The following is an 18,471-nucleotide window of genomic DNA, read 5'->3' on the forward strand; positions in this document are numbered from 1 at the left end:
GAATTCCAGATGCAGTCATCACGATGGATGCAGTCATAACTGACCTTCTTTTTTTCATTTTCACTTATCACCCTTCACTGGTGCCCCGTCAGCGTATACCGACAGCGCAGACGGGGTTACTATTCCATTTCCACCCATTAAAAAAAATACACCATAGTCCTCAGAAATGACAATGCATGAGGGGTACCATGAGCAGCAATAGTATATTCTGTAATGTCCATGGGGCACTTTATATTTCTCAAAATATGAAATATGATAAGTTCGCCAAATGTGCATAGAATTTTACCGTGCATTAAAGTTTAAATAAATATGAGGTTTTTTAGTACCACATTTTGATCATCAATAAAGTTTAAAATAAATACATATGCCTGTATCTATACTTTGTTATCTCTTCACTAACCTAGTGTCATGGTGTAGGGTTTTTAAGTTTATTTTTTGAAGTTAAAATTAAGAAATGGTGAGTTTTCATGAAAAAACAATGTGTCAATCAACAATTTAGCTGTTCGTGTTATGGACTGCTTTCTGAATCTCAATGCTCCATCTAAAGTTGTATAGCCTTGGCAGACACACTAGGACACTAGGACAGAGCGTACTTGTTTCAAAAATGGTATACACAGCCCTTAAGTTTGCGATCAATAAATTTTGATAGTGTTTCTACCGTGAAGCAGTTGTGTTTGCATGGCTGTGTTTTGATTTGAAGGGTGGGATATGACAGTGAATTTACTGAGTACAAAGGAATAACACCTTAGTCCTCAGGAATGACAACGCATGGGGGGTATCATGGACAGGGCAATATACTTTGTTATGTCTATGGTGTTGCTTATGTCTATAGGTGCCGGTTACCACTTTCCATCAGGTGGGCCGTCAGTTTATTTGTCATTCTAAGTTGCATTATAAAATTAATATCAACATTTATAATGTCTAATTATAGAATACGAATCAGCCAAGCCAATCACAGCCCAAGCACGAACCAACAGAGAAGTGCGAGAAACATGAAGACGAAAGAAGAACGAAGAAGGGCAGGGGGCGTGCCTCCAGCTCCTCGTCCGGGGAGAAGTAAACTCAACTCGTGAGTTGTTTTGAACAATTTTAAAATAAAATGTGACTCGAAGAGAATGTAATAAAATGTTTATACAGATGTATCTCGCGATTTGTGCGTTTCTGATATTTTTTTGTGCTTCGTTGTGTGTGAGGTATCAGATGAAATGTTGTATTTTTAAATTATCAGTAGCGGTAAATAGACCAAGGAGCGCTGGATATCGATTAGTGTATATGGAAGATGTAGTTATTCTTTCTACTTTTAACATTTGAAATTGTATTTAGTTAGTCTATTTCATATATATCTGTGTGATACGATAATTGTAATGCTGGCGTCACACCGTCGTCTATCGTGACGAAGATTCGTGAAACGACACGATACACGTATATGTAACTAAAATTTAACTGTCGTCGCGATAATTTAAGTGTGTATAGATAATTTTTAATTGGCAACGTGTCAGTGTTTTAGCGCGACAAGTATCGTTCTATAAGGTCAGAGTAGCATCATTCTATATGATTCATGATCCTGTACTAATTACATGATTGATACACATGAAGTATGATAAAATAAGAACGTAAAAAATGAAAAAAAAAAAATAAACAATCGTTCTAAATACATACGATAATTTGTTTAAAATTATTGATTATCTGATACTGGAAGGGCCTATGTTAGAACGATAACTTTTAGTAAATAAAACACGAAACATCGGCACGATTTGTTTCATGAAACTCGATGCGTGTGTGGCACCAGCATAATAAAAATTCTAACTTTGTTTCCACACAGTTATAATTGAAGGATCTATTTCAATGTATTTTTTTGTAATGTCAATATGATTGATAATGAAATGTGATTAAACCTTTTGAGGGTGAACAAAATTCGTTACCAATTTACAAGGTCTAACTATAGTCTGAGGGGTAAGTTGTTAAGGTCATTTGTACTCGTTAGAATGCAAATTTTTATTTTGAATTAAGGTCTATCTAATAAATTGTGTACGTTCACTTGCTCGGTCAATGTTTGGAGCGTGTTCATTTAGAGTAAAAGAGAGAAGGATACAATTATAGTGAGATGAAATAAATAAGATATATTTTGATCTATCCATCTTTTACGTGTTCTTTGAATTGGTAGGTTAAGGGGCTGGTTTCAATGCATATTGGTGTTTGGTGTCGTGTTTTTAAACATGGTGGAGCGTGTAAGATATTGTAATAGGTTCGAATTATTTGCTCGAACAACTATTTCGGTACGAGAATAATTTACGTGAGAATGTAATTGAGATGTACTCTTTTTATTTTCTATTATTGATTTTTATAATAACCTTTTATCGATAATAAAATTATAACGCAGTCTGTACATAATATTTATTTGAAAATTAATATTTTTTTTTATAATTTAAGCATAATAATATCAATCCATCCAAATTGTTTAATTTAAAAATAAACTTGATTAATTGAATTCTTTAAAATGTTGATACAATTTACGATATAACGAAACCCTAATTCTAATTTAGAAATACTGCAGTATCAATAAAATATTCTGATACTGTCTGTCTGTTAATTCAGGAACATTTTTAAATATATAATTGCTTGTTCAATTGATACATAACAAATATTATTAAAATCACAATCGAGTTGTAATGAAATGGTATTTGTTTTGTATTAAAAATAAAAATGGTAGAATTAGCATTCAGGTTTTTCCATCAACAACCATTGTATGGGGTTTCTTTAAAGTTTAGTTGGTAATTTTCGTGTAATTTTAAACAGGATAATAATTATGAAAAAAAAATGCGAGTTTGTGTGAAATCTTGACATCTGTATTCTAGATTTAAAATACTATAACTAATTATCGAAAGGGGCCAAATCTATGGAGCTATGTTGTTGAATGTTATGTCTCTCGCTATCACTATTATCCCTTATTTTCTTAAAACTCTACTATTTATTGTACCTTTTTTTATCTTTTTTATTTAGAGGCTTTTATCCTATAAAGATATGTCAGCCTCATCATACCCTAATTTTAAAAATACGTTACATATTGTACTTTAAAGCTGGATAAATGTAAATCAAAATTATATTTTCTTAATCCTTTGCAATCTCCTACACACTCCACTATGGATGTATACCTAATTGTAAAAATTAACAAAAAAAAAATGTCGCTATAAGCTTCCTTAGACTGTGTATAGCTTTAGTATTGTGATGAACAGACGAACTGTTATTCCCAATCGTGTAAAGCCCATTGTAAACTATCAAACGGTTTAAAATGTCCATATTGCTATTTGTATAGAATTTTAAAACGAATTATACTTCTTTATCATTTATATAATTAATGGTTGTCAGTATGTCGGTAATCTAATTGCCGATTTGTTAAATTGCAATATATACGTCGCTAAATTAACTCCAAAAAGCGGTCCATCATGCAAATTACCATAATAAACTGTCAACTAGATTAATTGTTAACAGTCGTTTAATTTTAGAAGGCGGCCATTTTAGATTCACTGGGGCGAACGATAACAAAATGGCGGCCAAAGTGATACTCAAAATATAAGTCTCGAACGTTTGTTTATTTACGTTAGTGGTCCTCTGGAATGAATTTAGTTTCGGTCTAGCTTCCCAGTATTACAATGTTGAGGCGTTAAAACTAAGTATTTTTTTAAGTTAAAAAAAAAAAAACAGGAAATTATTGCGGTACGCGTATTCAAGTTGTAATTATTAATGGAATCTTTTAACGTTATTATTAATCTCATTTTAATGTTAGTTTTGAGCTGTGATCTGGATTACGGCGAGTGGCGGCTACGTAATACGCCATTACGCAGAAATTGGCTAAATTAATATTGAATTTAGTTACATGCATCTTTAGATATATTAAAAGGTTAGCATTAATTTAATTAATATTTTAATAGAGGCCAAATAAAATTAGGGAATATGCAATTCTAAGCAAACAACACATCACAAGTGCATAATAGTATTATATAAGTAATAACAATTGTTGTATAAAAGAATTGACTTTTGATTCTGTCTTAGAAATGTTGTGAATATTCTTTATTCAAAGACGAGATTTTAATTTTTTTTTAATTAAATTTTTTTTAACTATTTATATTTGCAATTAGTGTATTTTATTTAAAGTTCAAATATAACATTCTTAATTTAAAATAGCGTTCTTAGGATAAGGTCTTTGGCAGTTCAACATCACAACTAAACTAAAAGGATATTTTGTCAGCTGGCAACCTGTCAATCGCGGCACGCCGTAAGCCCAATTGCAGCATTAAGTAATACTTTAGAGGTTTTTTTTTTTAAACGAACATATAGCTCTTAGTGACTTATTGTGATATATTATTATAACTTCCTAGCGTTTTAATGCTATGTTAGTATTTTAATTAGTCTCCAAGCTTTCCTAATTGTTATGTTTTTTTTAAATTTGTTCTTTTTTTAATGACTGTATTTTTTACGTGTCGTCACTTTGTTTTTCTTTTCATACAGGTTTACATAAACGTTTCGTTTCATGCATTTTTTTATTTCACTATTTAATATTAACCTAATCAATCTAGTTTATGTAAATCGAACAGACTTACTAATTTGTATATATAAGGAGTGAATTGATATATCATAATTTTTAATTACATTCATATAAGATTTCATTTGTTTATTATTTTGAAGAAGATGAAAAATTGTTTTAATAAAAATAGGTTTTCAACACGTTATGTGCCCAGATACCTATAAGGGCGGGTGAGCACAAGTGTCCTACTCCATAGTGGTAAGGATCAAAATTGAATGATGTTCAATTATAAATATTTCAAATGTTTGTGAATTAATAAATGATGTAAAAGTGAGCGAATTGGTACAACTACCATTGAATTGTGTGAGCGTGCAATTAATCGAGTCTAAACATGTGGCCGGTAACAGTGTTCATAGATAACATACATATATGTCACTCACGCCTGTCTCCCATTAGGGTAGGCAGAAACATTGGAACGCTAAACACTTCGATTCTTACAAAACTTTTTCGGTTCCTCCACATTCATCAGTCGTTTCATAAACGCTCATCATCATCATCATCATCATCATCATCATCATCATCATTTGGTCGACATATGTCTGTCTGGGGCGGCCCCTACTGACATCTCCATTCATTCTCGATAAATCTCTTTCGTAATTCTTCTTTCATCCATCCTCTCCAAATGTCCAAACCAATGTCCAAACTTTTCCTTTCCGATCTTTGACACTACATCGTCTTTCAGTCCACACTTCTCTCTAATCACGTTTTTTTTTTATCACACACTTCTCAGAGCTCTCATCTTTACAACATTTATCTTATTTTCATGGTTCTTCTGCCATACACACGATTCGCTTCGATGAGTGTTGGTGTCAGTACTCTTTGAGTTATGGCAAGACGAGTTTTGCTCGATACATTGCATATTTGCTTGCCATAATCGAGAGCAGTGCACCGTTAACACTGTTTCCCGCTTTCACTCTCAATATCTTCCTCACACCTGCCATCCGTCGTAAACAATGAACCCAAATATAGAAACTCACTCACTTACTCCACTCTTTCATCTCCTATTATCATCTGACATGCTGTTAAACTTTTATTCCCTTCAGAATAACAAATTTGCGCCTATAAGTGTTATCCATAGATAAGACTAACAATTTCGCGCCAAATGTTAGTAAATCCATAGATAAAACATTTGCGAATAAAAATTTCGCGCCAAACGATAGTAGATCCACAGATAAAATATATAAACATAATAAATTCCCGCCAAATGATCGCATTCTTAGATTGTATATAAAAATTATAGAATCACCGAATGTTTAGATCAATTATAAAAGTATAACAATTATATCAAACCGTTAAATTACAGTCGATAGACTTTCTGTTTAGAATCTTGAAATTATTATGTTCGGTTATTTTTTTTTTTGTCATTAGTTCAGTCAGATATTGCCCGTGCCATAGCATACTGAGCCTCCTCTATGATCATAACTCGTTAAAATGAAAAAAAAAAGGTCTTTTATTTAATTTCTAAATTAAATTATTGCGCTCTTGAATTTGTCTTATTTTATATGAAAAAATCGAATATTCATTTAATATTAATATATTTTTAAAGAGATATTATGATATGAAAATTGAATTTAACATATGCATTAAAAAATATCATCACTTTTACATTGTATCACTAAAAATAGTGTTCTCTATCTAGTAACTAGTGACATTCATATCTGTAGATCCTAACAACGTTATATCTAGGTATTTCATGTAGATTTATATGATATGCCCAATAATTTTACTACCACTACAGATTGTCTATGATAACATGGCAGGTCCCTTCAAAAATTTAAAGAATTAAAAATATATGAGTAAAAATATAAGGTTTCGATCAAGGAATATGATAAACTTCTCTAGCCGCATTGCTACTGGAGATGTTTCTTTATAAACACAAACAGAACACTCCGTCTGTATATAGTTATGTTATCTATATATAGTATATTAAAGTAAAGTATAATGTGTGTAAACATATTGAAGTAAAAAGTAAAAAGAGGCGTGCCATGTTTACGTAGACAAACTATACGTAGAAATATCCCTTTCAGACCGGAACGATACGGGCGTGAGTTGTAACTTTAAAAAATTCTAAAACCGCGCGCAATTCATTTTTACGCACGAAGCTGAAATAACATGATAGTGAGATTCTAAACCGGCCAATAAGAAATCATTTTAGCGGTTAGGTGCAGTAGTCTCGTGCGTGCCGGCAAGGTGGCCTGGCTCCAAAACACGAAAATATATTTAATCTGAAAGAAAAAAAATCTTGGCTCTGAAAGGGATAAGTATGATTAGTTGAGGAGGCTTCAATACGAATTGATTTCTTTTTAAAAATGTCTTATGAATAAATAAAACACATTTTAGTATAAACCGTTATTTATTTATACAAATTATCTATTTTGAAATTCAGACTGCGAAATATACGGAAATCACAGAAATAGTGCGCGGTCAGAATTGTACAGACAATTTTAATTTTTTCTATTTTTACACAAATTCTTTATCAACAATTGGTGAATGTAAGAACCAACGAATGAATGAATGAAAGTGTTATTAAATAAATTTGAGAATACGGGCGTATTAAGTCCACGGTGCTGTTTCATGTCTATAGGAACTGCTAACTGCCACCACTTTCCATGAGGTGGGCCGTCAGCTTGTTTGCCATTCTAAGTTGCATAGACTGGTTTTTTTTTCCATCGACTCCACATTTTTAGATCGATATTAATTTCTTTATTTTTGACATATTATTTTTAAAAATATTAATTATTCATCAACCATTTATTAATTGTTCTTGATTACTCTTTCATATTATTTTTAAATTTTATTGTTTGACTATTGTTTTGTAATACAATTAAATTTAGAGTTAAATAGTACATTACTGCAGCGGCCAGCAACTGAGGCATTGATGGACAAACGTGCAAATGTGGGCCGAGGCGTAGTCGAGGCACACATACGTGAGTCCATCAATGCCCAGTTGTGGCCAAGGCTTGTATAGTACTTTTCTCAAACAATGCGCGGAAATCAAAAACACAATTTTACTTTTTAAGTTCAATGACGAACAATAATAATTTTTCACTCGCCATAATGTTCCTTTGTTTTTTTTTTCAATAAATAGCTTTCTATTTGCAAGCCAGTTCGAAATTTAAATTAAATCTTTTATTAGTTACCTCCTTGGTAGCCATGTTTCGAAGTAAAAGGTCATTCCATTTTTAAATTACAGGACAGATATGAGTTTACATATTAATTTATCTGGCCGCAAAACACAACAGATATGGATTTTCATACAACTTTTGCCGGCCGCTGCCCGCATGTATCTGGCCAACACGGCAATTTAGATTTATGTCTAAGAAGATTGTCAAAATAATGCTCACATTTCCAAGCATGTTTGAGAAAAAGATATTTTCCCAATTATTTTAACATCGATCTCAATACGAAATTAACATTATTTTTTTTATATACATCTTACTTGTTCACACAGTAATTTTGATAATCATTATTATAATATAATTGTACTAAGTGCGTAAATATAAATGGAAGAAAATGGCGGCTTATTTTATATTTCAATCCAATCAATATTAGAAACATTCCACAATAAAATTATAAAATGAAAATAGTTTTTTCGTTATTTTTTTTAATAGTTATTTTAATTAAATTACTTGTCTATTTTTGCTTGTAGCAAGAATGAATAAGTGGTTTTTTTTAAATGCACTATTAATAATCAAATTATATGTCCAAATGCGCCATTTTTTACACGAAGTCTGTCAATGTAACCATGTAAATTATACATCACATCCCTATTCTGAGATGTCATTTCTCTGAACCTATTTTAATTTTTTTAATTTCTTACATTTAAAAATTCATTACGAGTCAAGATAAATTTATCACTAGTTTATAGTTTTTTAAACTTTTTTTTTCTAAATTTGCGTCTATAAAATTAAAATAATCAAATCAAATTAAAATATTAATAAATCTGTTTAAATCTATTAAAATATTAATAGAATTAGAGAAATGACTTCTTAAAATCGACACCAATGTATGCATACTCTGTTTTATTTTTTCAATTTGTTAAACATTAGCATATTTTTTTTTGTCGAAATAAATAAATAAATTAACAGTGCATAAAGTAAAAGGTTTTGTATTTGTATTACTGTTTTCTATACCTGTATTATTTTTATATGACGGAAAAAATATGCTAGAATGATTCAATGATTTGTAGAAAAATAGATTGCAGGTATTGTGACGTTAATGATTTCGATGTAAAGTTGCAAAGTACATAAGAATTTACAGAATCCTGTTAGCATATATACATTAAAATAGTTTCCAATATATTTTTGTATCTTTTTCATTTGACCGTTATGAATAATTGATTTTAATTAATTAAAAAATTGCCTCTAACTGTAACTAACTTACATGTATTGTTTACATAGAGACAGCGGTTAACTTTAAAAATATTTAACGGAAATAATTGAGTCAGTGCTGACAAGACAATGCTGCGCTGACTTGAAATTAGTTTACACGGTGGCAGTAGTGGGTCAGTAATGATTTATCTCGAATTTGGAGTCAGTCACAGTGTAAACTGACACTATTTGTACGGTTTCATATATTTTATAATTATTAGAGCGTTCCGTTATTAGTGTCAAGTATGAATATGAAATGTCAAACAACCCGCGAAAATTTAGAATGGTTAGTTCGAAATTTAAATAAATAAGGAATAAAAATTTTATTCCTCTTCTTAAAAATACAGTCGTAGGAAATGTATTTTTGCAACTATAACATGTTTTTCTTGTAATATATGTACCTAATTATGATCATACAATGTTGTAGTAGTAATTTTATATAACACAAAATACAGTTGTACGAAATGCTTGTAAAACAATTTTTTTTTATTAAAAAAAATCCGTTTTCTATTCAAGCAATACTCATTCGTCTGTTTATGAACGAGTAGATTTAATTCTTGTTATTTTTTGTGCATGGTAATACAGGGTAAACGCTATACATGCCCTATAATATAATTTTAGGGAGATTTCGTGTTGCACACAGAAATAAATCGACGAATAATTTAATAAACTGTGATTGTTATTCGATAATTCGGAATCTTCCTATTTACGAATTAGTTTATCATTAATGCTAATAACGAATTAATTTATTGAAAGTATTGTTTTTGGGGTCATTATTAAATTTATTTTTTTAGGTACAAAGCGAACACGAGTGTCGACTGTGTGTAAAATATTTTTTTTTAGTGTATCTCTATGTACTCGTATGTAATTCGATTTGCAAGATTCTCTTTTAGTTTCCAGCATATAGCTGGAGTAAACAAGCATTAAAGGGAGTTGAAATTGGGAGTGATATTAAAAATATATAATACCTTTTATTTACATTATGACAACTCCCAAGTTGCGTTTTCCCGCTAAAACCGAGTAGAAGTCGTTCGTCTACGGTGGCCCTTACGAGCCATGTCGTTTATTCTGTAGCCCGCCATATTACTGCAGATATAAATTTTTAAATTATCTAGCGTTTAAAATGTTAAATGTGATTTATAAATATGGTGTCAATAGCGAGCGAGGGAATTATTTTCTCTATTTAGAAATATGTGTATGGATCGATATGAATACGAAATAAAGTCATGAATTAACCGTTCTTATATTTTGTTTTATTTTTTATTACCTTTCGAGATTTTAGCTATACCCAGTTTTATTTGAATCTAAAGACGTGTGGCGGTCCTCCACCGTGCGTTTTTCAAAGCATTTTCTCCCACGCACAACCACTTTTTGGAATCAACTTCCAGCAGCAGTATTTCCGAACCGATACGACAATATAACCTTCAAGAAAAGAGCATATTCCATTTTAAAATGCCGGCAGCACACCTGCAATGCCGCTGGTGTTGTGCGTGATTATGGGCGGCGGTAGTCATTTACCATCAGGTGAGCCACGTACTCGTTTGCCCCCTGTGTTGTAAAAAAATCTATATCCTGTATGAAACAAACATTACAAAATTATCTCCACAGCTACTTAGTTCTGAAGGGTGGAAGAGGGGGATTATTAGTAATGGGTCTAATATTCCAACTGCAAGTAATATATTTTACTTTGACAGGTCGTTGGAAACCATCTTGCTTGATTCCAGGTGAATTCATCACAATGTGCTAGTAGTTGCCACGATTGGCAGACGAATTGCCAACCGTAGTTGGGCTTTGGCAATGTTTTAAGAGAGACTGCTGCCCATCCCTCAACGAGTAAGTTCCCTTAATCGCTTTTTACGACATCCATAGGAAAGGGGTGATGAGGGATGACCCATTTTACGCCGGGAGACGACTTCGGGAATTGTAACGCAAGAGAGATACCATGAGCGTTATAGTTAATTCTGTGATGTTAATGACCGTTTACAATTTATTTTTATTATATTTGACAAAAACATTGGTTTAATACTCTCTTCTAGTCCATTAGAAGATAAATAATAACACGATAGATTTTTCAAAATTTTATTGAGGTGTCCATTTTGATATAACAACTGAAAATTAACACACGCTATTATAAACCCGTAGCAAAGCTAATATTTTCGTAATTACCAGTAATGGAGGATCTATTTCTAAATTATCATCAGGCAGGGTTCGTTACGTACATGGAAACATCAGTTTTGTGCGCAAAAAACAAATAGGAACTCATTAATGAGAAACATATCGTGGTAACAAAAACTAACAAGGCCTTTGCTTTATTTTATAATATCATAATGAAAAGTCCACAGATTATAAAGATAGATGCCATAAAAATAAATAAATAAAATAGTTGTAAAATTGCTCGCTTGTCTCGATGTTACAAAAGATATTTACTGATGGCAAGCTTTTCCACAATGCACGTTCAGAAATATGTAAGCTCTATTTGGATCATAAATTAATTCGTAAAGTTACAGTTACGGCATCTATCTATTTCAATCCATATCTGCGGAAAGGCCTTTTTAAATAAGTATTAATTACTTACATTTTCCTACCAAATCATTCTCACATAAGTAATACATTGTATGTATTTAGAACAGGCTCGTTACTAGACCAAAATATACAATTCATGTTTTACAGATTTTAAATAATACAAAATCACAGTTTGATATAAGGATGCATATAGACTATACGAGATAAACGAACATTATGGACTTGAATTTACTGTATTAGTTGTTTATAATGGACATAGAGATTATTTTAATTCACAGTATTCACTGCAATACCTAGCACATCGTTAATAAATCAGTCCAACACCTACTCCATTGAGCTAAATGCACAAACAAAGGCATCTAAATTCAGTAAGACATCGCCTATTTCGAAATTGTTCATTAAATTAATTTCTATAAGTACCCTGTTCCTACAGAATTCCGTAGAAGTTACGCGAACATTCAATAATAAATACGTGTAACATTCGACATTTTGGAACTTTGCATAAATTAATCTTACAATAAAACGTAACAACGTTATAAATTATCACTTAAATAGGTATGTAACAATAATCAGTGTTTATTTATTAAAAAGTAACTAGAAATCGGACCTTCCAAAGCACTTCTCCCTGACTCTCTTCATTAGATTATCGTCTGGAGTCAATCTCCAGTCGAGCGATCTCGCCTCAGCATCTTCTATATCCTGAGATTGTGAGTCGAACAAGTCTCTGGAGTGATGCCGGCCTCGTTCTTTATGCCTTTTAAATTTGCTATCGTTTCGATCAGGTTTTACGTCGTTGAGGGCCGTCTGAGGCGTTTTCCAAGCGGATTCGCCGCCTGATTGCTTTACTAAACAGTTTGGGGGTGAGAAATAGGAGAAAAACGGGCTAGAAGTCTTACATTCCTTTTTCTCTTCGTTGTTAGGCATCTCGAGAAACGAAAACGTATAATCTGCATCGTATATCTGCTCTCTTACATACGACGTGATATGACGCCTGTTCATTGGATTCGGTGATAGATTTTCGGCTTTTCTCGATCGTGCCTCGAACTTCTCGTTGCCGAGTTGCGACTGGCATTTCCTTATGAACGTTAGATAATCGTAATATCGTTCAATATTATCAGCGCATTTATAACATATCGTATTTAGAAAATCAGTTTCGTCTATAACCAGTTTAAGGCAGACGGCGATTTTGTTTATTATATTAGATTTTCTAGAGTAATTGCCAAATAAACTTACGTTAAATTCTGTCTCAGATAGACACAAACGGCAAGACTTGCGAGATAATTCCATGTTTAATTTAAAGCTAGCTGCTACACATGTAGTTACTCATTGAGATTCCTATCGATTATATTAAGAAAGAAATAAAAAAAAAATTAAAGTATTGGCGGCAATAATACGTATATTCTATTTTTAAATATAGTTTCTTGACGCGGGAAGAAATCTGTAATGCCAAAATTGGAAGTGCGTTCGGAATATTATGCTTTGTGAATATATTTCCAATAGCCAAATAATTTGTAAGATTTGCCAAAAAATACTACATTGGACGGCTTAGTTGTTTTGTGTATACTTTTGCCCTTGTTGCTTTTATATATATTTACTAAGCAAATAAAATATATTTCAATTATTAAGAGTATCTCACAAATTGCTCTGTATATGAATTTTTAGTTCTTCAATATTTAGTATGAATCTTAAGTTTTTTTTTTCATGTATTTAACCTTAGTGACTTCATTCAAATCTATTAACATATTATTTTGGTATAGTGGAGTCAGGTTTCTGAGGTGCCATTTCCTTAATTTATTTCTAAACCTAAAATTTTAATTTCACAGTTATGCGAAAGTATGGGCTACTAAAAAATAATATATAAAGTAATTCTGACAAATTCCATTGCAAATTTAGCTCATGCCGTTTTTTAGAGCAATAACTTTGCTATAATGACATATTGAAAAAATATTTTAGAGATAGAGAATAGCGCTTCAGAATTGACCCCAGTGTCTCCAGCGCGTTATTAACTGGCAACATTACGAAGATGTCATTTAATGTCGCGGTGAATGCACAAAATACCAGGAAATAATCTATTACCATATTAAATTGTAGCAAATTACACACTTCTAGTTTTATACTTGAAAAATGCATGAAAAGCTCATAAATTTTATATTATTAAAAGTAAATAGTAGGCAGCACTTAGGTACATTGAAATAATATAAATAATAAATTATTACAATTGAGTATATAGAATTATAATTATTGGGTAAATAAGTTAAAAATATTAATAGAAATAAGACGATACGCTAACATTTTCAAAATATTACAATCATACTTTTGGGATCCAAAACATTCGAGATCAAAGCTTTCGTACTTATGAATATTATGAACGAGCGAATTACTTTTCTTAATCGTCATTTACCAATGACCGAACTACTATCACAAGCCACCACACTCCTATTAAATAGATAGTGATATAATAAATTATTTATTAAAATAATAAATACATATTACAGTCGTCGTTATAAAGCGAAGCTTTTTTTCATAATTTTCTCAGTTTTTAACACTGCGTCGTAATTTTTCTACTTTTTACTGTTTAGTGTTTTACGCCTTAAATTGTGACATATTGGTTTTAAATGCGAGCAGTTTGATTATTTAATACTGTATTTGTATAAATATTCTTAAAGAATATTCATCATTAGTAATATTCGAGTAATGTTTAACACAGATGGCGCTAGGTAACCATAACCTTTTTGCAGTTTTATCTAGTTGCAGGATTCGTTTATTATGGGTTATTTTCTAGTAATAATCTAGCGCCACCGGTCTTGGTCATGTGCACCACTCTATCATCGCCATTGTCACAGTTTACGGCGAAAGCACTAACTAATATCAAGACAACTAGACGTTGTCTTCTTCTTTTTTGCCCCAGAACTTATCGAACCTCGTGCGAGCTCTGTCTAGCACCTCGGCGGCTGTCAGTCCACCGGTGGCGGGCGTTTCATTGACAACAGTTGTGTCCACCACTCCTGGCGCCACCTGTGTGGCTTCAGTCGACTTTTTGATCACTTCCTTCTCTTTTATTGGATCCTGGGTGGGAGTTTCCGGGGTCAACTGATTGCTGTTAATCCCGTTGATTCCATTGATAGTGTTCATTTCTAACGCTTTAGTTTCGTCGATGGGCGTCAAGCTGGTCGGCGTGGTTGGGGTCTTATCGGTGCGCTTGCTAGAGCTCGTCGGCGATTCACTCTTTTTCAGCGAGCGTATCGGTGACATTTGCTGATGATGTATCGGAGCGATTTCTGTAACAGTATTATTGATTTTTAGTTTTACGTACAGTTTTCGAGTGTTATGGGAGTTTCAAATGTTTTCTGTAGATATCAACAGTTGAAACAATTTCCCCAGCCTTAAAAAAATATTGCTATTTTACTTAAGTATTCAATTAACGACTAAGGTTTATGCGGTGTAAATATGTAAGGGTTTCCCTTATATTTTACGCCTGTCGGCAGTTATTATGTACATTTGAAACTCCCATTAAACATTGATAAAGCACATAAATACAGTTTTATCTTCTATTTAGAAGACATTGACACCAATAAGCTTTAGTTCACTAGGTACCTATTTGTGTAAAAGGGAATTTGTTTAAGAGGGTGATTATCAGAATACTGGCAATGACTGTCAATTTCAGTAAAAATAGAATCATTATAAATATTTCTGGATGATAATTTAAAGAGACAAAAATTACACTAAAATATTAACCATACGATATACCAGAGGTATTGAAATATTATGATTTGATTATAAAACATGGCAAAATTTGCTATATAAATCTATCAAACTAGATAACATAACTATAGCATGTTTGCATTAAAGAGCGACTTTAGACGATCACCCTGAGTTTCGTTTAACAGTCATTGGTAGTCTTAACAGATAATACAGATTTTTTTTTATAGATTCTAGTACTTACTTTTCCTCTTATATTTTAATATCTCTACTTATATTGTTATTAAGTTTTAATAACCATCCACTAAGAAGAATAACCATTTTCAATTTCAGCTACCTACATTCTAGATTTATCAAAATTGTCATGCTTAGCTAGTTAATAGTAAAGTTTCAAATTGTATAATTCAAGAGATCTTTTAAGACGACCAAGCTAGGATTATAGAAGAATTAATAAATCGATTCTGATTGAGGTTTTCAATATGATAGGGTAACACTTTATTACTATCCAATGGTTTCATGCAAACTAGAAATTTAATCTGTGGTTAATTTAGCTTATGGTATGGTATATCAGATAATATGAAATTTAGCTTGAATATTACCAGTTTTTGTTTATCGAAAAGATGCCATTAAATTGTTTAAAAGATTACCTGAATTGTTTTGTCTTTGAAATTTGTATGACGTTAGAATAATATTAAAATAATTATAAACTAAAAGATTTTAATAGAAAGTTATATATTTGACTGAATTATATAGGATGTCTTTTTTAATTTCCCACACTGGTAAAGAGCGGTGCGTATCCAAATATTCAAGGCTAAGTAGTAATAGTACCCATATTATAGTCTAAACTAGCATCGTTACGACACCATTGAATAAGTTAAGACACATTATACCCATAACACATGCTTTGATTAACTTGTTTATTGCCACTAGATGGCGCTTTGTAATATGTTAAGGCTATTTATCTATTTTTCTGAATACTTCACCTTTAATTTAATATAAAGTACCTACTGACAGTGATTGTTGCTAGGTACCAAATACATTTCTTCTTTCATTATTTTAAATATAAAGCACTTGACTGTGTGTAATTCTTGGTAGTCTGTGCCTGTCTTCTTAGTCGGTCCTATAAATTAACACGTGTTAAACCCCCAATTTAAAGTACTACCAAGCGCTTATATACAATTCTAAACAAAAAAAGAAAAACAGCATCTTCTCGAAGAATAGAAGAGGACAGGCAGCATGCAGAAGTGAAATTCATGAGATGGAGAAACAATAAGAGTATTTAAGTGCCATACAGTGACAGTGTACGCATACATGGAAACAGACACACACAGACAAGTGAATACATACGTGTTAGACGCCTCAGCGGAGTACGGTCAAAATAAATAAAAGCATCTCAATTATTGGATTAACACAATTTAATCATGAACTATTCAATAGATATAATATAAAACAGATTATATATTTTCTGGTGTCGATGGTGTGTCGTGCTTATGTGGCAGTGACCTCCAAGTATCGGTCTTAAATCATACACCTTTAGATAGAGCGTCTGAATATGAACGCTTAATGTGTAGTTTATTACTAAGTAAACAGGAGAAATGTGTTTTGTATGATAAGGTTGAAAATAAGAACAAAAATAAATTGTTTTCATATTAAAAGATCGGGGCAGACAGAGTAATACAATTTATAAGAATGCTTCTCTTTAACATTACTTTTACCGATATCTCAGGATAAACTCGAGATATGTATTCCTCGTTCCATATATGTATGTATATTTGTATACAATATGTACATAGTATATACATTTTCATTACATGAGAAAAAAGTTCTCAATTTATATTGAAAAAATTTAAAAATTCGGTTCGGTTTGGGAAATTTTTAAATAATTACTTGCAACACTGAAAAATGGCGCGTTTTGTTTTGTTTAAAAAATATGCGTCAGCCAAAGGGCATTGAACTTTGATTTCGATTAAATTGATTCAATGCTGACCATATTTTTTGTCCGTTTTTCGACTCTCCACCTCCGTCTTGAGGTATATGATCTAAGGTGCCGACTATCAGTCTGTAGAGGTCACTGTCGCATGACTGTCTGTCACACTCATTAAAACGTGTGTATGGCCGATGGTCTAGGCGGTGACGGAGTTCGTCGTACCTGCCGGCTTCACGGTGGCACCCTCTTCGGCTATGGAGCCACCCTTAAACTCAGAGCTAGGGCGCTTAACGCTCTCATCTGAAATAATGGTGAGCGAGTTGTATGCTTGGATGACGTGACGCTGTGAACTTGACGTTCTATGTCCACGGATTTTGACAGATATGAAAAAAAAATTGGCAAAGATGTTATCTCTATACAGCCGAAAAGTCCGTGGACATAGAGCAACGTTCAAATAAAATTACTGACATGATTCCAATTTCAAAAAAACGTGATGTGATGTGATGTGATGATATGAATGAATTATTTTAATGAGTGTACATTTCTTTAATATAATTTATTTATGCATGATCTTGTGTTCGATTGTGTGTCAGTGTTGCAAGCTACTACTTGGTCATACTAGTGTAGGGTTGCTAGTTACAATCATGAATAATGAGATAATTGTTACTAAGTTGTTGTGTAATGACAGTGTGATGGCTTTTATTAGCTTTGAAATTTATATTAAATATGAAATTAATAAATTATTCCTAACGCTTACCTACTATTGACAAGTATACTTATAATGATAAGCTTCTTACTGATATCAAAGAGCATCTTCTTCTATATTTATGTGCAAATTATGTACTTTGAGTTTGTAAATATCGTGTTATGTAGTAACAGAAGAGTAAGTATAGTACACTGAGTATGAATATTAGAATTGGACAGCTTTAAGTATGTGCATTGTGCAGTATATATATATACAATGCATTATCAATTCGAAACGATTATAAAGCTTATTGAAATAACTTAAGAACTATAAATAAATATAAATACGAAATTTAAGAAATTAAAATAACAATTATTTCTTATTTTCATTTAAAAAACATATAAAACACGTATATAATTTTCCAATTATATACCGGAAAAATATTAAAAAGAGAAAATTTGTTATATTTAATATTATATCATTATGTTAGGCTGTATGGATTATTATCTTTGTGCTTTTCATTGCGGATAAAAATACTTCTGATATAACAATAATAAAATTAATTAATTATAATTCATTATTAACATTTATAATCATTCCCTCCATTTAAATGTTAAACCAAAACCGTGTTCGTGAAAAAGATGCTCTTTTGTACAGAATCAATAGTGAAGTGAAACTGATTTTT

General features: G+C 31.7%; 2 protein-coding genes across 8 annotated transcripts in view; one reads left to right on the forward strand and one right to left on the reverse strand.

The window, feature by feature from the left end:
- LOC113521053 (microtubule-associated serine/threonine-protein kinase 3) overlaps nt 1–10,192 on the forward strand; it is a 94,766-nt gene extending 84,574 nt beyond the window's left edge. The window contains exon 38 of the mRNA XM_052895031.1: nt 932–10,192. Within this exon, the coding sequence (XP_052750991.1) occupies nt 932–1,060 (129 nt within the window). The 3' untranslated portion in view covers nt 1,061–10,192. The remainder of the gene's footprint in view (nt 1–931) is intronic.
- An 825-nt stretch (nt 10,193–11,017) lies between these two features.
- The window catches only part of LOC113521064 (uncharacterized), a 79,460-nt gene continuing 72,006 nt past the window's right edge, over nt 11,018–18,471 (reverse strand). For 6 of the 7 annotated variants that reach the window (XM_052895002.1, XM_052895000.1, XM_052894996.1 and 3 more), the window contains 2 exons: nt 17,324–17,401; nt 11,018–14,753 (listed from right to left, as the gene is read on the reverse strand). In XM_052895002.1, the coding sequence (XP_052750962.1) occupies nt 14,353–14,753; nt 17,324–17,401 (479 nt within the window). In that variant the 3' untranslated portion in view covers nt 11,018–14,352. The remainder of the gene's footprint in view (nt 14,754–17,323; nt 17,402–18,471) is intronic. The other variant, XM_052894998.1, reaches the window with a different exon arrangement.

The sequence above is a fragment of the Galleria mellonella genome, unplaced genomic scaffold (assembly GCF_026898425.1).
Source record: "Galleria mellonella isolate WM207_F2 unplaced genomic scaffold, CSIRO_AGI_GalMel_v1 utg261, whole genome shotgun sequence".
NCBI lineage: Eukaryota > Metazoa > Arthropoda > Insecta > Lepidoptera > Pyralidae > Galleria > Galleria mellonella.